The sequence below is a fragment of the Acomys russatus genome, chromosome 18 (assembly GCF_903995435.1).
Source record: "Acomys russatus chromosome 18, mAcoRus1.1, whole genome shotgun sequence".
Lineage (NCBI taxonomy): Eukaryota > Metazoa > Chordata > Mammalia > Rodentia > Muridae > Acomys > Acomys russatus.
Window position 1 is genome coordinate 42,798,585 of NC_067154.1, and position 21,496 is coordinate 42,820,080.

At 40.8% G+C, this 21,496-nt stretch overlaps 1 protein-coding gene across 8 annotated transcripts in view; it reads left to right on the forward strand.

Annotated features, from left to right (window-relative positions):
• Lmo7 (LIM domain 7) overlaps window positions 1-21,496 on the forward strand; it is a 206,240-nt gene that overhangs the window by 142,783 nt on the left and 41,961 nt on the right. For 4 of the 8 annotated variants that reach the window (XM_051160920.1, XM_051160921.1, XM_051160922.1 and 1 more), the window contains exons 5-12: window positions 2,012-2,042; window positions 4,898-5,011; window positions 8,941-9,139; window positions 12,941-13,193; window positions 14,064-14,345; window positions 14,888-15,088; window positions 15,915-16,634; window positions 17,571-17,600. In XM_051160920.1, the coding sequence (XP_051016877.1) occupies window positions 2,012-2,042; window positions 4,898-5,011; window positions 8,941-9,139; window positions 12,941-13,193; window positions 14,064-14,345; window positions 14,888-15,088; window positions 15,915-16,634; window positions 17,571-17,600 (1,830 nt within the window). The remainder of the gene's footprint in view (window positions 1-2,011; window positions 2,043-4,897; window positions 5,012-8,940; window positions 9,140-12,940; window positions 13,194-14,063; window positions 14,346-14,887; window positions 15,089-15,914; window positions 16,635-17,570; window positions 17,601-21,496) is intronic. The other 4 variants (XM_051160925.1, XM_051160924.1, XM_051160926.1 and 1 more) reach the window with 2 other exon arrangements.

The following is a 21,496-nucleotide window of genomic DNA, read 5'->3' on the forward strand; positions in this document are numbered from 1 at the left end:
TCATGGACTTTTGGACTTTGAATAATTTACTATTTGAAGTGATACGCTGGTCATCATTAAAACAATAAGCTGTGAGTTCACAACAGCTTACAATTTCCAAACAGAATTCTATTCATTTTTACAGGACAGTTTTCTCTTAATTGAAGAGATAGGTTGTAATATGGGCACTGCTGCTGTGAAATTTCTCCAGATTAGTTTTCTGAGGTATAGTACGTGAACAGAAAGATATATGTATTGCATAACTCAAAGATCAACTCCCAAGGGCTCACTTGATACAGGGCTTGCCCTGCAAGCATGGGTGCTTGATTCCAAAACCCATGTTAAAAAGAAAAAAAGAAAGACCCATAAGGTGGTTAATATACAGGTCAAAGATTCCTTGGAAAGTAAACACAGTTAGGTAGACAGTTTCTGGATCAAACTTCAAGCATTGAATTCAGCATTGAAGAAGCCTTGCTCTCTGCCACTGTCTCTCTCATCCTTTGTCCCAAGGGTACCAATCATGGTCTTCAGTCTGGAAGCAGATGTTTTTTTGCATGTTTTACTCCTATTACATTAATATATCCATATTATCTGTACTCTTCTTTTTCCATTGCTTGTGAGACTGAGCCATACCATAGAATAAAGTTGCAGGCTGTTCAATTGCATCGGCATCTAGGGCTTCGCTGTGTACGTATTCCATAAGGACACTAGACAGTCTGCTGTGTATGATGTCTGCAAAACAGATTAAAAATACTGTTCTTAAGCATACACCTGGAAATGGAGTTACTGGGTTGTGGACTCTGGGTATATATAGTTTGTGTATATGCAACCAAGCAAGATCAGAATGTAACTGTACCAAATGTTTCTACCAGCGTTTGAGGGCTGACGGATTTTCCTATTAATGTTTTTCTTGGTTGGAGCTGCATATTTAGTTCGTGTTGTGTTGTGTTTGCTCTGTGCAAAGGAATAGTTGTAGATACTTGCAAAGCTGAATTCACCCCTCATCTCTGTATCCGCTCTCACCTCATTTTTCTTTTTCTCTGTATGAATTAGTGTTTGCTACAGACAGAACCTCTTGATGAATGGGATTTATTTCATATACATGTTGACAGCAAATGCATGTGCATATATATATATATTTTTCTTCTACCAGCTACAGTTGTGCTGATAAGCTATGTTAGATGCATCCTAGTTCAGGCCTTTGCAGAGTGGTTCTCCCTGATGTCCTGAGTTGGAAATGATGGAAAATATGTGCTTTGGTACTTGAGGGAGCCCCCCCCCCCATTCTGTTACACATCATTAAGTCTATTCAACATAGATGTGGTATCTGTTTCCTTTTGGCTTTCTCATAAGCATCACAATCTTTAACAGGCCAACAAAAATGTCCTACATCCCTCTAATAGAATTCAGACTGTTCAGGTCACAGTTCATGGCTTTTTTTTTTTTTTTTTTGGAGACGGGGTATCACTAGATAGTCTTGGCCAGAACTCATTAGACCTTGAGCTCTGCCTCTCTGCTGGTGGTGTTAAAAACATCAGATTCCACTCCTGGTTCATGGCCCAGTTTAAAAACTGGAATCTGCAGGCCCAGGATTCTAGCTACTTTGCTGAAGGTTTTCTTGGGTGTCGAACCTGTGGACAGTGGAGGCAAACCTCGATACAAAGCTGATTGCTTGGATTTCGCCTTTGGTTGTACAGGTCTCCCAGTTTTCCTGTCACACACACACATGTTGATTTCTGCTTAAAAACCCTCAGATTGGGTTTAAACACTATTTAATGAAAATTGAATAACTCTACAGACTGTCATGGATAAGACAAGAAAAAGAGCAAATGATTTCTTTTCATAGGAAATTCACTGTAATATTTAAATCAATGGCTGTGGGAAATTTTTTGTGCTATGTGCTCTAAGATTTCTGAACAGACAAGGTGATTCTAACACTGCTTGAACTTTATAATGAAAGTGAATTTTAGTTATAGTTAATAATTTAAGGTTCATGGATATTATTTAATCGGTATGTTCTCTTTCTTTACAGACAAGAAGAGACTGACAGGAGACTGAAAAATGTAAGCTGTATTTAATGGGGTGCTATAAATAGCTTTTTCTTTATGTTCTGTAAAATCATCATGGATCTAAGACTACACAGTGCCATATTTTCTAATTAAATTTCACCTGGAAACCAACTAGTTCTAGTCTAAGTGTATGTAGTATAATGCATCGTTAGACTTTGTACAGAGCTGACATTGGCATAAGAGGGAAGATTAGATTTCAGGGGCTTGTTGTTATATTCTAACCTGGCAACACCAAACTCAGTTCAAAAGTTTTAAGAGAGCAAGCCAGAGATGATCAAACTACCCATTAAAAGAAGACACTGCTGTAAATGTACCACAGTTTCTTTATCTATTCTTCAACTGAGGCACATCTAGGTTGTTTCCAGATTCTGGCTATTACAAATAAGGCTGCTATGACCATAGTTGAGCAAATGTCCTTGTTGTGTGATGGAACATCTTTCAGGTATATGCCAAGGAGTGGAATAGCTGGGTCTTGAGGCAGTAAACCTAGATCCCCCTATTCAGATCTGGCCAATGGACAGTTGTGGGGGAGAGCAGGGACTGGCTCTGACATTAACTCTGGTGCCCCCTATTTGACCACTTCCCCTTGGTTGGGAGGCCTGGTGGCACTCAGAGGAAGGGGAAGCAGGCTATCAGGATGAGACCTGATAGGCTGTGATTATATCATGAGGGAGGAGGTCCCCTTCTGTCACAGGTCTGGGGAGTGGGGAATAGGGTGAAAAAGGGAGGGGGGGAGGGAAGACACAAATGAGGGGATAGCAATCATGAAGTAATCTGAATAAATTCTAAGAAAAAAAAAAAAGACACTGACTGCTTAAGAACTCTATGTAAGTATTTAGTATAGGCTGGCACCATGTCCTTAATATTCTATAATTATAGAATATCCTAATATTCTGTAATTATAATATCTTTTTTTTTTACACACATGACAACTGTGGCTTTATTCATAATGGCCAATGTGTAGCACCAGCTTAAGCCCTTTAACAGGTGGATATGGTATACATGCATATTAGAGGTTTATTTAACCAGATGCAGAAAGACAAACACACCATATATTTTCTGAATAGAGAAAAAAATCCAAAGAGAAAATATAAAGGTAGTAGAGGAACTACCATGGCCAGGCTAAGAGGACTACAGGAGGAGGGAGAGAGGAGAGGGCCAGAGAGGCTCTATGCATTTGTATACTGTATACACAGTATATTGTATGTATATTGTATATATTATATATAAATATATCTATATACAATTTGTAGTTTATAATGAAAGGTGTGTGTATAACACCATTTTCAAAGTTATTATTGTCTATAAATAACTCTTCAGAACATGAATCTTGAGTTAGTAATTATCATACTATTAAATGCCTTTGACCTCAATGAAGTCATTTACATGCCATTGTTTCTTTTGGATACATTCCCTTCATACCAAGTTTTTTTTTCTTGTGACATTTAATTTAAAAAAAATTTTTTTTTATTAATTTATTCATATTACATCTCGATTGTTAGCCCTTCCCCTGTTTTCCTCCCATTCTTCCCTCCCTCCCATTTTCTCCCCTTCTCCCCTCTCCTATGTCTGTGACTGAGGGAGACCTCCTCCCCCCTATATATGCTCTCAGAATATCAAGTCTCTTCTTGGTAACTAGCTATCCTTCCTCTGCGTGCCACCAGGTCTCCCCATCCGGGGGACATGGTCAGAAAAGGGGCACCAGAGTTCGTGTGAGAGTCAGATCTCACTCTCCACTCAACGGTGGAGAATATCCTGTTCGTCGGCTAGGTCTTGGTAGGGGTTCGAAGCTTACTGCCTATATTCTCCTTGGCTGCAATGATTTTATTTAAGAATATGCTCACCAATTACTGACTTTAGGTGTTCATTATGTAGTTTTATTGAAAAAATATTGACATAAACAGTTTCACTTGTGGGCCAGGGAGGTGTCTCAGTGGGTACAAGAGCTTGTTGTGCAAGCCTGGTAGCCTGAGTTTGGATCCCAGAACCTGTGTAAAAAAGATGGATACAGTGGTGTGCGAATATTCACAGCACTCACAGTACTCATAAGGTGAGATGGGAGTCAGAGACAGGAGAATCGCCCAGAAACTCATGCCCGGGCAGGGAGTGGAGCAGCAAGCTGCCAGAGAGGCCCTGCCTCAAAACAAAAACTTCTGCAAGTTGTCCTGTAGTTTTTTCACATCTGTGAGCATGTGTTCTCTCTGTATTTCTGTCCTGTCTGTCTTGTCTGTCTGTCCATCCGTCTGTCCATCCATCTCTGTCTCTGTCTCTGTCTGTCTGTCTGACTCTCTCTCTCTCTCTCTCTCTCTCTCTCTCTCTGTCTCCCCCCCCCACCCGTCCCCACAAACATCCTGCCTCACCACTCCACAGTTTTACTTGTAGGTTATGCTGCCCTGTCTTTTGAGACAGCTTCTCATGGTGTCCACTCTGTTCTCATAGTTTCCATGTACATATATGACCTTTGAACTTCTGATCCTCTTGCCTCCATTTTCTAAGTGAATGGGGGTGGGGCGGGGGTACAGATGTGTACCACCAGGTCCGGTTTCATGCAATGCTGGGGATGAAACATGGGGCTCCATGCATGCTGAGAAAGCCCTTCCCCGACTGAGTTCCATCACCAACCCACTTTCTTCCTCTTCAAAGGTAGCGTGCATGATTGCCTCTTAGCTGAGAACCCATCTTGAAACAATCAAACATATCAGGAAGTATTATATTTTTAATGCCCACATTCCTTGCCATACTTTAAGAGCTGCCTTTTCAACTGTAAAGCATTATGATCTGCAGTTTATCTACCTGCATTTGACCTGGCACCTGGGTACCAATCCACTGATCTTGTTTTTTCCATTTAGGTTTTGATAACTTTGTACTGGCTGGGAAGAAAAGCACAAAATAGCCCCTACTATAATGGTCCATACCTCAATCTGAAAGCCTTTGAGACTCTTTTAGGCCAAGCTTTGACTAAGGTAAGAAGGCAAACTCCATTTGTCTGAAATAACTAGTTACAAACGCTCTTACTTTATCCTGCTCCTCCTGTCTGCTTCGCATCCTCCTCTGCAGCAGATGTGGCCGTTTTGTCTGTCCTCGTTTCTTGACAGGGCTAGGTGGGCAGTGTGGTTGCTTGCTTTCTGGCTTCATGTGCTTCCTCCAAGAAGTGAGTTATCTATTCCAGAGCAGGTTCCGAGGTATAGAGCTTTATGTCCTTAATTTTAGGTAATTTGATGACACATGCATTCTTTTTTATACATTATATTACCCGACTGTTTCTATACTCATTATGAACCCAACCTGCAGTAAGAAGGCATTTTTAGGGCTGTTAACATTTATGGGAGTTACTCAGTCTGTTACTTTATATTAGTCTCTTCTTGTGGTGGGTAATTACCTCTAGGGACCACATTCCAATATCACCGTGCTGCTAGTGTTCACTGAGGAGGAATGCACACTAAGAGAAACTTGATAAAGTTTTGCTTGTTTTAAGGCACAATCTCAAGTAGTCTATGCTATCCCGAAGTTGCCATGTCGCCAAGGATGATCTGGAGCTCCTGATATCCCTGCCTCTGTCTCCCAACTGCCTGGATTGTAGGCATGTTTATGACTGACTACTGAGAAGGTTTTAAAGTTAGAACGGTTGTTTTTATTTTTACGTGTGTGTGTGTGTGTGTGTGTGTGTGTATAAAGAAACATATGTACACACATACATATATACACACATATATGTATGTATATATATTTATCTATTTATTTGTGGGAGGGATACAGGTGAGAATGGGAGAGTGCTGGTGTTCTTGTTGAGCAGAAGAGAGCATCAGATGCTCTGGATGTTGGAGACCAAAATATACTGATTTATTATTAAAAAATCTTTGTTTATAGTGCCCTAGCTGAAAACAAATTCTCTGTGGAATATTAATCCAGGGTATTTATAAGAACTGGAAGAAAATGCATGCTCAAAATGATACAATATCATCTACTTAACATTTGCTTCATGGGATTTTTCTGATGATTAAACAAAAAGATAACTAGTGTTTGTTTCTTACACATTGTAAGAATGAAATAAATGTTACTTATGTTTGGAACAGAGTAATATTTGGTTCTGATGGAGACAATTGCCTTCCCCATGAAAATTATTTTTTAAAAATGGAATTATAAAGGTTTGTTGTTCTTGTTGTTGGTTTTGTTTATTTGTTGTTAAATCGTAAGATATTGATAGCCCCTTAGGTTTGGGGCGATAGCTCAGTTGGTAAAATGCTTGCTATGCAAACATGAGAAGAGGAGTCTAATCCTTTGAATTCACACCATAATGTGGAGTGTGCTGACACACACCCATCATCCCAACCCTGGGTAGGATAAGATAGTGGGATTCCTTGGGCTTTCTGGCCAGCCTGTATAACCTGCTGGGCAAACTCCAGACTCATAAGACACCCTGTTTACATCTCAAGAACTATAAACCAACAAAACAAACACAAGGTAGATGTCCCTTGAAAAACAAGACTGGAGATTGACCTCTGGCCTCTGTACACATATCCCTACATGGGCATGAAAACTCACACACACATGGGCATCTACACATGTGCAGTGTATGTGTACATGAACACTCAGAGGACAGTTATTAGTTCTGTATTCACACATTTTGGATGAGATAGTAGTTAAGCTTGTGCCACATATACATATCGTGTTAGATGTTGGAGAATGACTTGCCTACCAGAGAGCGTAATTGCCTGAGAATGGAATGCAGATCAGTCCCTGCTGTGGAAGAAGGCAAGGCTCTGGTGAGGGCAATTGTGGGGAGTTTTGGGTACAGGGATACCTGGACTTCACAGTCATTTGAACTCAGGAGGTATGCAGTTAGAAGCTACAGGGGACATGGGCTTGTGGTCTAGTGCTCTTTATAGCCAGTCTAGCTTTTTATGGTAATGAGTCCAGGATGAGTAATCTCAGGGCAGAGTTTGCATGAGGAATGCTTCTTTAAAGGGTGTTTGCACTCATCAATGTCAGAGTCAGGGTGCTCAAAATACTTTTTTTTTTTTTGGTAGCTGAGACTGTGGTTGTAGTCCTATTATTCCACCAATTGGTAGGAATAGACACAAGACACATACGAATATGTCATTTATTTCTTATCAGTTCTTTTAAAATGGAAGGCATTGTGTCCAGTGTGCTTTCCCAATGCACCAACAATGCCAATTAGAAACAGCAACGAAGCCAATACTCAATGGAAGCTGTACAGTCAGATTATAAGTTGGGGATGACTCACTTTGGGGGATTTGTCAGGGTGAAGTCCTCAGGCTGCAGGGCTAGACTTAGGTTATTTATAATAGGCCACACGGTTCCTTGTCAGTCACTTTAACATTTATGATATCAGAAGTCATGCTGTGTTAACTCTGAGGTTTCAAAAACTATGAAGGTGTGTGTTCAAGAAACCTGATGGAGCTAAAGATTTACTTAACCATGTTAGTCTCCTATCTTGAGACATAGCCTGTTGGCACTAAGCTTGGCTTCCCCAGCTGCTTGGAAATGGCAGGTGAAAAGTGGATCCTGGCGTATTCACGCCCAGATGTCAAGTTTAATGCCAGCATGAAATCTCTGTACTAGCCATTTTTAGCATTTCAAACACTTGTCAGACAATTGACTCATGAACTGATGATCTGACTTAGGCAGAAATCTGCTTGGAACAGCTGCTAATTATTTGTTCCCAGCTCTTGCCAGCCTTTCTTCCCATGTTGAAAGTATTCATGATAAACGTTAAGACAAAAACACTTGCAAATATCACATCATTATTATCTGACACAGTGTTTCCATTTTGGCTTTATCTAATGGTGACTGTGCATCTATCTAGATTTTTACTTAAGCATCTGAAGATGGATTCGGATATCATACCTCACTCCATCCCATATTCTCAGAGTCCATCTCTTAAGAGCAAGAATATTTTTCTGTATAGCTATAATATACACTTAAAAAAAATCTCAATAGTCATCATCATTTAGTATTGAGTCTATTTCCTTATGGTCTCTAAGGCATGATTTAATCAAAGTTTGCATGTTACATGTTGTTTTTAATTCTTATGTTCTTTCACTTGTCACCTGAGATTAACCTTGCTGATTTTATGTCCTAAGTTTTAAAGGGCCAGTCAGGCTTTGCCATTAAGTTTCATAGATGTGTTAGTTAAAAAGGCTTATGTTGGGAAAGTTCTATATAAGTTATAAACCTAGATGTGTTATCTTTGACCTATTTTCATGTATCTGTTCATATAAGAGCCAAACAACTACTTTATTTCTATGCGAGGATATGTCCTACATACCAGAAACCATGTGTGCTCACTTTGACTCAGTAAGAAAGCACGTTGGGCTGCTAGCATTGCACAATGGGTTGTGTAATTAATGAAAGTAAACAAATTCCATGATGGGCATACTGACTGCTCTTTAAAATAATAGGTTTATTTTTTATTTTTTATTTTTGAGGAAAGGTAGGGTGATAGAAAATCACTCTGGTCTTATGTTTAACATAAGCTACCCAGATATTTCCTGGAGAGATAATAAGACATTGTAAAAATGTGCCTCCCTTTTGGGTATCAATGTTAAGGTTTTCTTTTTTCTTTTATATCTTTCATCTTTTCTACCAAAGAAAAATATAAATCATTGACCAGCACTTCAAGGATACTCTAATTTTGAACTTAGCATTTTCATCTTATGTATTGATCATATAACTTTATTAAAAATTTCAGGAATCTTATTGTGATGTGGAATTTTGAATTCCTCCATCATACAGTTTGCTGCTTTTAGCAGTCTTTTCTTCTTTTGTTGAGGAGAGAAGCCCTGGCAACTCACTTCTCTAATTATTCAGGGCCTTTGCCCCTCTGCAAGTTCTTGTTCGCTCACTGATCTTTGAACAACGTTTCCCTCAGGCCCTTGAAGACTCTAGCGGCCTGAAGAGAAGTGGCCGTGACAGTGGCTACGGTGACATCTGGTGTCCTGACAGAGGAGAGTTTCCTGCTCCACAGGGGAGCCATAGGAGAGAAGACTCCTTTGAAAGCTTGGACTCTTTAGGGTCTAGATCGCTGACCAGCTGGTCCTCCGATCTCACTCTTAGAGGTGGGAAGGAAGGTGAGTTGTGTCTTTGTATGTAATTTTATTTTATTTTTTGTACATGGAGGAAGAGAGAAGGTAGAAGATGAAAATTATTCAAAGATTCCACCAATATATAGATTTTTATGTATTTTTTTTCATTTTTCCAGCCTCATAGTGGTGCCAGTCCCCAGACCCCCGCCCCCTCCATTTTTCTCCTTTTTTATTTGTATTTGGGCAGGACTTGTGAGGAGATGACTCACTGGCTTTTGTGACTGGATTTTGTCAGTGAGAAACTCTTGAGATAGAGGCTTACCAACAGGTATCTAATATGGCCTGTTAACCCAACATCTAAGCAAAAGTGCATAAGAATCTGTAAGGCATCTGTTCTAGTTCCCAAATATTTTTTTTTTCCTATCTTAATTTTACCAGAAAGACTTAAGAAATACTAAAGAGGAGCAGGATGTGGTGGCACAGACACACACCTTTAATCCCAGCACTTGGAGGCAGGGGCAGGTGGATCTCTTTGAGTTCGAGGCCAGCCTGGTGACAAAGTGAGTCCAAAACAGGCAAGGCTACACAGAGACATCCGGTCTTGAAAACAAAAACAAAACAGAACAACAACAACAACAACAAAAAGCAAGCAAGAAAGAAAAGAAATAGTAAAGAGGAATCGTATTTAGTAGTTCTTTCTAAGCTTCGATTGTGTGGGTAACATGGAGGGTGGGCAGAAGCATCTTCCAGCAGTGGTCTATGCTAATCCAGGACAGAACAGGTGAGAGAGGATGAGGTCATGCAATCTCTGTGTGGAAAAAATTTATTTCTTTCAAACATGAAAGCTTGGGATCAAAACCATCATTGAAATGCATGTCTTCAAGGCTTGCAAGATGGTGCAGTGGCTAGAGGTGCTTGCTGCCAAGCTGAGTTTCTTCTGTGGGACCCACAGAGTGGAAAGAGGGAAACAATCAGTTCCTGCAAGCTGTTCTCTTACTTTATATGCGCACTGTGGCAAGAATGAGCACACACTTTCAAAAAGGAGTGCATGCCTTAATTCTATGCCTATTGGGCAGAATGAAGAGTTTCTGGCTAAATATCTAGGTTGTCTGAGTTTAGTCTAAGTGGAAACCACAGATAATAGTTCATCAAATACTGAGGCTATTTGATACTCTCAGTGATGGAGCACGTGGCCAACATCCAGGAGACTCAAATTTAAGCCCCAGCACTTCCAAGACCAACGTTTTTCTTTTGAAGTGTTTCTGTGTTTCAAGCATCATCATTATCAGAAAAGAAATGGGAGTTCTGATTGTGAACTTGTACTCCATCTTTGAGAAGTTTCAGTTTCTTTATTATAGATATAAATATTTTCCCCAAGACTTTTATGATGCAAAGTCTCAAAGTTCGCAAATAATAAGTTTGTTTTTCTAAAAGTTAGTAAGGCATGAAGATGAGCCTAATGCTTTTACATTTAGGGTAGTGAGAGTTGACTGTGGATGGCCTAGTGCCAGGCTTTGTAACTGCCACGGCTTTTGAGGTGTGAGTTTGTCCAAGCTCAGATGTAAATGATCATAGCTAAGGAAATAAAGGAAATACTTCTAAGTTTATAATTCATCTGAGTAATTAAACTTGTAAACTAAGACGGAAAATCTCACCCTACTCTGTTACTTTGTCCTGACTGCCTGAGGAACCTATGGCACTTGAATTTATATCTGCCTGTCAAAGAATAACAGCAGGCAAGGTTGTGGGTTTGTGGCATGTTCAGATTTGTCATCAAAACAGAGACTCTGTGCTGCAAGAGCTGAGCCTCCTTAATTGGGGGGCCCGTGCCTGGTGTGTGTGACACAAAGCAGAGGGCCCCACAGTCACATTGCAAAGGAACCCTTTATGGACTGTTGAGATTGGCATTTATAAGTAGGGTAGTTGGAGGGAGGGAGGATCCAGGAGAGTGAAGATGTTCTGTGATTGCTGTATTAAAATTCTGCTACCCACACATTACAGTGGGTGGTAATCACAGTTAGGATATTATTTTTAGGATTAGAAAATTGTGCATTTAATGAGTTTTGCATGAAAACATATCAGGAGTGATATTTGTAAAATAAAAATTCCATATTGGCTTATTATTATCATTATTGTTATTGTTATTATTATTATTATTATTATTAATTTTAAGTTTAAAACTTAAGAGCCAAATAGTCTGTGATTCCAAATTTCATGGTTTTGGTAAGGAAAGGGTCTTAAATTTTTTTCTTTTTAAAAGAAAGTGCTAAAAACAAAAAAAGCAAGAGAAAGAAAAAAAAAAAAAGAAAAGAAAAGAAAAAAAAAAACTCCAATAAAACAAAATCCACTAGCTTAATGATTCTGATTGTCCTGGTCACGGCGACCTAGCTATCCCCCTTTCAGCCCAGACCCCCCTTTCACTGTGTTCTTGTGACATAGCTGTGTCAGTCCACTTCCTTCAAACCAGAACCATGCTGGCATTCTTCACTGTACATTCCTGCGTGGCAGAGGCGAGCTGCCTTTAGGTCAAGGTAACCTAGTAGGTGTCCTGAGAGTCAGTGGCTGTGAGGGGATGTGCCTTCTGAGGAAGCACACAGCACTTAGCAATTACCCATGTGTTCCAAAGGCAGCAAAGAAAGGCGGGAAAGAGATCACTCCATTTGAACTTGTACGGTTACTCTCTCTTGTCTTACCATGCTTTTAAAAGCAGCTGCTTTTTTTGTTTTTGTTTTTTTTTCCAATTAGAAAACATATTATTATTAGTTGTTTCTGTCTAACATTGGGATCTATCAAGAAGGGTTTTTTTTCCTTCTATTTTTTCCCTTCTCCCCCTTCTTGTCATCATTATCTTCATCTGTTTTTTGTTGTTTGTTCTTTCAAGACATGGTTTCTCTGTGTAGCCTTGGCTCTCCTGGAACTCATTCTGTAGACCAGGCTGGCCTCGAACTCAGAGATTAACCTGCCTTTGCCTCCCAAGCACTAGGAGGAAAGGCCTGTGCCACCATCACCGGGCTTCTTCTTCATCTGTTAAATCTGCTTTTAAGTGACATTTTTTTTTGGTGGTGGGGGGCAGTTCAGGACAGGGTTTCTCTATAATAGCCTTAGGTGGCCTGGACTCACTTTGCAGAGCAGGCTGGCCTTGAACTAACAGCAATCCTCCTGCCTCTACATCCTCAGTGCTGGGATTACAGGCGTGCACCACTGTGCCCAGCTTTTTAAGTAAGTTTTTAACTACACTTCCTGTTTTCCTTTATAGTTCCTGTGCTTATCAGAGTGAGCTTTAGTTTTGTGATATCATACAGGCATAAGCTTTAATTTGTCAGGGGTTCGGAGGCTTCTTGTCGGCTTTCTCTGGACATGAGTGGCCTTAACAGAGGTCTGTCTGTCACCGTTGAATCTTGTACAGTCTTCCTTGGGTTCCTATGCTTGCTTGTCACTTCCCGGAAATCTAGTTACTTCCTGCCTTTTCTTACATTACTGAGCTCTTATAGAATTGCGCTATCTCACTTGATTTGCTAGATTTTTATCACATGGGTTATAACTCAGCGAAGTTGTGAAGCATCTTGGTGCAAAGACGGCTGAGAAGGGGAGGGGCTGTGCAGGGGGCTGGAGATTTACCTGCTCATCCTGTACGGCAGCAGAAGAATGCACTACGTGAGCCTCCAGTATGAAAAGCAGGTCCCTCCTCATGGGTCTTATCACAACTTCTTGACAAAGTTCTAAAAATACCAGTGCCTCTCGGCAGCAGCAGTGCTGGGTTTCCAGGGGAGAGGAGAGAGTGTGCTGATGGGAGAGGGGCTCGGCGGGGCTAGCTAGAGAGTAAAGCAAGTTCTTATGCCTCTACAGGTTGTGAAAGTGACACAGACTGGGAATTTACATTCAAGATGCAGGACTGTAACAAAGATGATATGTCCTACCGAAGGATTTCAGCGATTGAGCCCAAGTCGGCTCTACCGTTCAATCGATTCTTGCCTAACAAAAGTAAACAGCCATCCTATGTGCCGGCACCTTTGAGGAAGAAAAGGCCAGACAAACATGAGGATAACAGAAGAAGCTGGGCAAGCCCTGTCTACACAGAAGCAGATGGAACATTCTCAAGGTAATGTTATGTCAGGTGGCATGGAGTTCTATATGCTTTCTGAATTGGTGGGACTAGTTTAATGTGGTTAAGCAACTGGCTGTTAAAGTGTAGTTACCACATGCCATTAATGAGAGTTTTTTTTCTTCCTCTCTTCTCAGTCATAAGTTGAAGACAGCTGTTCTGTTTCAGAATGCCGGCATCTGATGATCAGGCCTTCTTTTAGATGCATGCCCTCAGCTTCTTGGTCTAATTTCAGCTTCCTGGAAGGCTAATGTGGTCCACAAGCCCGTCCATTGTTTTTCTTTTTCTGTTAATAGCAGTGGACATGAAAAGAAACTCTTAATGTCCCATCAAATTACCAGAGCAAAGGATGGTTTTTCCAATCCTGTTTTCCGTGTGGAGCTGTGTGGGTCTGAAAGCGGTTCTGATGATGAGTGAAGGTTGCCTAGCGGGATTTTGGATGACTTAGCCAAACATAGATTCCATGTGAAAAGAGACCCGAGGGTTCTATCTCACAAACCACTGCTTGGCCTCAAGTATTTTCTCCTGATATGGTAGCCCCTGGGCTCCACACACCGATGAGGTCAGAAATATATTTGTCACTGGTCTGGGTACTTATGGCACTGCTAATTGAATTAAAAGGGCAACGCCCAGTCTGCTTGGAATTTGTCTTTCTCTTAACACCCGGTGTATCTGGCTTTTCTCTAAGTAAAGTGGGGGTGCTGCTGTCCTGTCTTACTTTGGTCCCAGGTGCTGTGGTGTTGAGACACGGAGTTAATTTACTTCATTCACAGGGATGCAATGTGAAGCAGAATGCATGCCTTTCAGGTCCTGTGCTGTAAACTGCTCACATAGTGTCTCCTTAACCTGGTTGGATATTTTGAACAGTAACCAGAGGAGAACCTGGGGTCCCAAGATGGAGAAGTGGCACACAGTCCAAGGAACTTCCACCTCCTCTTGGTATTTAGAAGAGGAAGAAGAAAAAATAACGCGCATGCCCAACATTGTGAAGGATGACCTGTATGTGCGGAAGCTAAGTCCAGTCATGCCGAGCCCAGGGAGTTCTTTCGATCAGTTCCTTCCCAAATGTTGGACCCCAGAAGATCTGAACTGGAAAAAAGTAAAAAGAGAGACATATAAGCCATGGTATAAGGAATTTCAGGGCTTCAGGTTTGTCTTTGTGCATGCCCCTGGTCCCCAGTGTTTGTACTCTACCTTAGTCTGGTGCATTTGACGTCTTGTTTTTTTTTTTTTTTTTTTCAGTTAGGGAGAGAGAAAGGCTTATTTGCCCCGTAGCATCTGTTGAACTTTTAATAATTACACAAACAGTGTTTACATTTAAACCTGAGCCTGGACATGGGGGCATGTGCCTAGAATCCTAGCACTCTGGAGGCTAGCTTGAAAGAAGCCTAGGCTTTCAAAATGGGACGCTGTCTCTAAAACCAACAACAAGAAAAGTCTTTGTGACCTACCTTCTAAGCTGCTCCCTTCTACCTCTGAGGGCACTCCCCCTCCCATTAAAAAATTGTCCATGGCTTGTGTTTCTATTATTAAAACATAACAATAACAACGGCATGGAAAAAACCTTCAGATTGTAGATGTAAAAGGCCCCCTTTTGTATCTAGCTCAGTGTTGACTCCAGAACTTACGTTCTTCTCCATTTCTCTGTCTGCTTCTCTTCCCTTTCTTTACCCTATGTCACTTCACGGCAGCTGGAATTCTGACCCTGAGAATGAGGACTCAGGCTCTCTCAGAAGCTCTACCATTTTCAGTAGACTAGCTATGGCAGAGCATAGGTTAGCCAGCAACTACCAAAGACCTTCCCTCTTGCTGGAGCTAGCTACCCAGTATGCCATGAGGTCACAGGACACCCACGAAGCCAAGAGGAGCAGCGGTGCTTTGGAGGAGTCCAGGTGCACCTGTCTGCATGAGCTTCCTGCTTGTGGCTGACCACAGACACCTCGTTTCATGGCTTCCACTGCTACCTTAACCTAAGGCACTGAAAACTGAGTCATGGAAACTTAATGACCCAGGGTAAACGCACAGTGCATAACGTATTGCCTTCTGCATGAGTGCTGGCATGAGGCCTATAGGAATCAATGTGCTATTAATACAGTAATGTGCACAGTACTTTCTATGCAAGATGTCTGTTGGAAAGCCATCCCCAAAGTGCTTTTTAAAATACTGTCCAAATTTACTGTTGTGCTGTGTATGGAGATGTGGAAAAAGGAAATAGTTTTAGATAGACACTGGGAAGGCTGAGTCTAGAGAATATAAGCCAAGCCCCCCCCCCCCCACCGGTCTTTTATAAGACTATAAACCACTTTATTATTTCTACTTACTAGGATGTGCACAATGGTGTAGAGAATTTGATGGCCAACTCTTTGCATGTTCTAAGATCACACACATCCTTCTCTAGGGGAAGGGATGAGGCCACTGTGGAAAACAGAATTAGGAAGTTGGTACAAGGAGTGGTACCCAGTATGCCAGGCAGGTACACTTGACCTGAGTTGTACATCTTGATAATATTTACGTTCCCTGGCAAGTATAGCCTGTTGTCTCTGCAGATGACACCCAGGAAAGTCACAGAGAACAGCAATGAGTATTTGTCTCATTTGTAATACTCCCTCCCGTGGCTCCTAAAATCATTCCCTCCTGAAAAATCCTGCTTGGTCTGCTGCCTAATTACCATTCTCCTCATACTTAAATGATTCTCCTTTCTTCTTTTCTGTGCTTCAGTCAGTTTTTATTGCTTCAGGCCCTCCAAACGTACTCTGATGACATCTTGTCTTCGGAAACAAATGTTAAAATTGATCCCACCTCTGGCCCAAGGCTCATAACTCGCAGAAAGAATCTCTCTCAGGCACCAGGCTATGGAGCCCACGACTTTGAGCTGCCAGCGCTGGATCCTGATTTAGAAAATGATGATTTCTTTGTCAGAAAAACAGGGGCTTTCCATGCGAATCCATGTGTTCTTCGAGCCTTTGAAGACTTGAGAAGGTTCTCTGAGCCGGACAATGCTGTTGAACGTGATATAATTTTGCAATGTCGGGAAGGTGAACTTGTCCTTCCAGATTTAGAAAAGGACGATATGGTTGTTCGCCGGATCCCAGCCCAGAAGAAAGAAGTGCCCTTGTCTGGTGCCCCAGATAGATACCAGCCTGTCCCTTTCCCTGAACCCTGGACCCTGCCTCCGGAAATCCAAGCAAAATTTCTCTGTGCGCTCGAAAGGACGTGCCCACCCAAAGAGAAAAGCAGTAGCTGTAGAGTGTTAGTTCCATCCTATCGACAGAAGAAGGACGACATGTTGACTCGCAAGATCCAGTCTTGGAAGCTGGGCACTGCTATGCCTCCCCTCAGCTTCAAGCCCGGCCCCTGCAGCGAGGCCGACCTGCAGAAGTGGAGGGCCATCCGGGAGGCCAGCAGACTTAGGCACAGGAAGCGGCTGATGGTTGAGAGGTCAGAGCGTGTTTCTGCAAGGATTTGCCTTGTGATGGATGGTCTTGTGTAACTTTCCTTTTTGGAAGAGTGAAAAAGCCGCATCAGTTTTCAGCTCTGCATGTTGTGTGCTGTTTTGAAGCATCGTGTAAAAAATGATTTGGCTTTGAGAAACTTTTAGTCATTTCATGGAAGAAGTGCAATTCAGTATTTACATGTCTTAGGATGATTTGAAAAGGTATATGCAAAGCTTGCCTTTGGCTTGGAAGTGTCCACCATTATATTCCAATGTGAAATTGGATAAATATATTTGCTAATTGTGCTTGTGGGCTTTTCTCCTTGTGTCTATCATTTTTGTAATAGTCTAGCTGTGGGTTGGTTTCATGTGTTTATTATATTTGGCAGTGTCTTTTTTATTGAGTGAAATATTTTCCTAGAAATCCGTCGTTGCCGACTGCATTTTACCTGATTTTTGCTGTCAACCTGGGTATCTTGAACGATCAGTTTGTAGCAGTTTTATTTACAAAGTTCAATGCAAATTCCATTAAAATGCATGAGTCTGTCAAACTCCTTGTGTTTGTGGTTGTGGCCATTTCTGTAACCTGAGCCATGCAACTTCCTGACAGCTGTTCAGTTCACTTTAGGTTGGAAATGGGCAAACTTAACCAGGCTGAATATGGCAAGTGGCCCTAAATCTAACTTACTTCCTGGCAAGGGGAGATCTTTTCTTATGAATTTCTTGGCTCTGACTAAATTGAGAAAACGTTGACATTATTTGACTTGAGTTCCTTGACATAGGAGACTAACTCTAACTGGAAATATTATGAGGCCGCTAAAGGGCAGCCTGTTCAGATTTGCCTATTTCCAGTGTGACTCAAATGACAGACTCTGGGTGCCTAGAAAGTAGCACAACTGGAGAGAGATCCTTTTTTAATTCTTGGTTTTTTGGTTTCTTAGACTCTTTCAAAAGATTTATGGTGAGAATGGGTAAGTTTTTCATGGTTCCCATTAAAAGTAAACTCACATCTGTGTTTGTCTTCTCTGTAACGTATTGTACCTCTTTCTGTCCTGGCATGTCACTAAACGGGGTGCTGTGTGCACTGCATGGGATTTTTACTTACTTTTTATTAACATTGCAACTTCATAGCAATATTTTTGTATCTAAATGCCCTACGCATGAACCGTTGTGTAAAGCAACAGCTTTTGCTGTATTAAACTTTAACTCAATCCCTTGTTCTTTTTTTCTTTTAATTTAATGATTGAAAGTAATGAATATATTGACTTAAGACTATGTTCATTTTGGTCTTTAAATCCTAAATTACACCAAGCTTCTAATTTCTGGTTGTTGTAGGTCTTCTCCACAAACTGCATTTTAGAAAGTCTGTGATAGGGAAAGACAATACTGCTTGGTTTATGTGTGAACTCACGTAGCTGGCATAATTCACATCCTTAGCTCCTGAGGAGCTTTATTGGTGAAGATGGTTAATAATTTTGAAAAACATTTTCAAGATTCTTGATCAGGGTAGAAATGATTGTAACATGGTTCCCTATATGGAACAAACTAGACTTTCCATAATTGTAAGAAAATAATCTTGATATTTTAAGCTATTATTCCTTCTCAATGTATTATCGCCAGACTTTCTGGAGCTGGAACCAGCTGGTAGTGGGTTCTGAGGAAGAGAGTTGAAGGGTGTTCAGTATCCTTGTCAGCCTCAGGAGTTGAGTGTCTTCCCCTTCCCACGGCTCATCTCACCTCTCAGAGTCTCTGATTTTGGTAGTTCTTTTAGTAACTTTGCTAGCTTAGAAATTTAAGAAGCTACCAAGATCATGGCAAAATTCACTCTAACAACTCTAGATATTGGAGATATGATTGAGTGATGAGCCATGAGTGCAACTAGTCTTTCCAGTATGGCACGTGAAGGCACACTGTCCCTGTCCACAGCCTTGTGCGCTCACAAAGGTTCTCACATGTGAAGGCGAAGAAGTTAGTCTTGGGCATAGCACTTCAATGTCTGTTTTAACTGCATTTAAAATCCTCTCAGCTCTTCAAGCATTCTGAATAACTTTCATGAATGATTTTCATTTATAGCCACATTTCACTTTGTAGCATAAGCATAGCTCTGGAACAGTTTTCCTAAAGGGGGCACAAGTACCGAGAGAGTCTAAGTGCTTGGGGCACGAAAACTGCCTCTCTGACTTGACTCTACCTGTTTTTCCTTAGTGCAGGGTGGTTATGTGACTTGAATAACCCAGGGCAAGAGTGGGCTCGATGGGAGAATTCATGCCTAGCCTGCCTGTGGCTGTGGCTTCAATCCCCAGAACTCTGCACCCATCCTTACCACAAATACCCATAAAAAGGAAAACTTAAATATTCACCCTCAAAACGTGGATGGTTTTTTTTCTGAAGCATAACAGTCAGCAGCAAGTGGTACCAGCAGGCAGTTCCAAGTAGTTGTTTGGTTATATCCCTAGTACAAACTATGTGCTATGGTATTATGAAGTTTGGGTTCTGTCCTGTATGATGATAGAAGCTTGGTACGGACAACAGTTTACAAATGTTTCCTTTACAAGGCTATTTAAAGAATCCTCATGGCGTGCAGTGCTAAGGTAACTACATGAATACAGCAAGATCATCTGTTAATTGAGACTAATGAATAATACATGACTTGTCAGATAATGGGACCCACTGTGTCTTAGAAAATACAGCTCTGTTTAGGAGCAGTTGTAGGTTTATTTGATTCCCCGCCCCCCCTTTCCTCCTATGTTTTTAAAAATGATTTCCTTACTTTAATTTTGTGCAGTGGAAGTAAAATATAAATTGAAATTGAGGTACCTGTAGGAGTTTAATGTATTACCCATTTCACATTTATGGTGGGTGAATGTTCTCTAAATACAATATAGTGGAAAGCAGTACTGTTTGATACCTTGTAAATAAAAACTAACTGCCCGCTACCGGAATACTTTCTCTGGGGGTACAGACCAATTCAAAGAGAAATATATAGTATTTTTTTTTTTGAGCCCTTTGTCTATTAAACACTAGCTTGCATTTCATGTAGTTTTTGCTGCTTGTGCATGCTATGTAAGCGTCTTTTTAACCTTTGGTCGGCATGCAACATGTTATGTTTATTAAAATGATTTGCCTGTTAGTTCTCATGTATATGTCTTTGTGTTGCATGAATTTACATCTGTGTGGTTTTATGAAGTTTGGGATATGGTCGTATATGGCAACGGTACTGACGATGGTTTATAAGAATCTGTATAAACAATCTTATAATCTGATAACCACCAAATCTGCTATCAGTATCACAAGGAAATAGATACCAATTGCATGTGAATTGGCAGCCAGAGACAACTAAGGCAGGTATATTTTTCTTACAGAGGTTGGCCAAATGACTTCATAGGATTATCAGGGCCTATCAATCAGGGCATACCATCAAAGCAGGCAGAAAGGGAGGGAAACAAGTTGACCTGGGTTATTTTTTTCTGAGGACTTTCTTTTCTACACTAGGTAAAATCTAGTTATATCAATAAGTATTTCTCATATTATAGCCAAGTGTGTGAGTGCTAATTACATTTAGTACTTGGTGCATGGTCTATATTATTTGAGGTAGCTCTCTACAGCAAATGATTTTCTGACTGGAAAGCCAATAGTATTAGTGCTGAGAAACCCAAATAAGTTGATAAATCTATAAATGAAAATTTCTTCTTGTGTTCTTTTATTCTACTTGATGGTAATTTCCATGTTTCACCCAGGTTTGAACTCTGATTAGTCTTCACAAAATCCTATAGTGTCTCATAAAAAATATATCTACAGATAGATAAATTAGCATATTTATATTGCTTTCAAAGCTAGAGATCCTCAACTTGCTGTTTTTTGAATTTCTATTTGCCACCTAAGGCTATGAGTAAATTTATATCTATGAAAACGTGTCTTATATTAGCTCTTTTAGATTCTTTGTTCTATAGACACTCATCTGTAAGTTTACTGAAGTTGGATTTTAGTATAATATTCTTTTTAAAAAAATTTTATTTATTTTTTATTAATTTATTCTTGTTACATCTCAATGGTTATCCCATCCCTTGTATCCTCCCATTCCTCCCTCCCTCCCATTTTCCCCTTATTCCCCTCCCCTATGACTGTGGTAATACAGGGATTACCTCCCCCTGTATATGCTCATAGGGTATCAAGTCTCTTCTTGGTAAACGGCTATAGGATAATATTCTTTATTTCCAGCAGAAAGTGTCAGGAGCATAGTAGAAAATCAGAGGAGAACAAGGAAATTATATATATGTGTGTGTGTGTGTGTGTGTGTGTGTGTGTGTGTGTGTGTGTGTGATTTATAAGAGACACCTTAAACGTCTTCCTGTCCTCCTTAATACTATTCAATTAATTGGAAAGGCAAGATGCTGTGATACCTGCATTTGCAGGGGGGCAAATACAAATGAAGTTGTAAATTGGAGCCTTATTAGGGGAAAAAGGAAATACAACCAATTGTAGCAGGTAATACTGAGAGAAGTACGTGATTTACCTGTGCATTGTCTGTGCTGGGCATGTCCTTCACAGTCTCTCTGATGCTTTCTTCGCTGCTTATCTCAGTTCTGGGCGGCAGACAGGGAGGTATTACCCGCATTCCACAGACATGGAGAAAGAGACAGAAAGTGCAGCTTTCCCAAGGATGGAGGCTCTCAAGTGGTAGAACCGGCCCAGGGCTGTGCCTCATGAGGTAACTCAGGGAGACTGCTTGGCAGTGCTGTTGCCACTCAAGGAACTCCTGGGACTTTGATGTCATGTGGTTAATGCTGATAAAGAAAGAAAGCCTTCATTATCTTTGTACTCAAAGAAGTTCTAGATTTTTATCTCCGGGGTCTGGGGCAACCTCTTT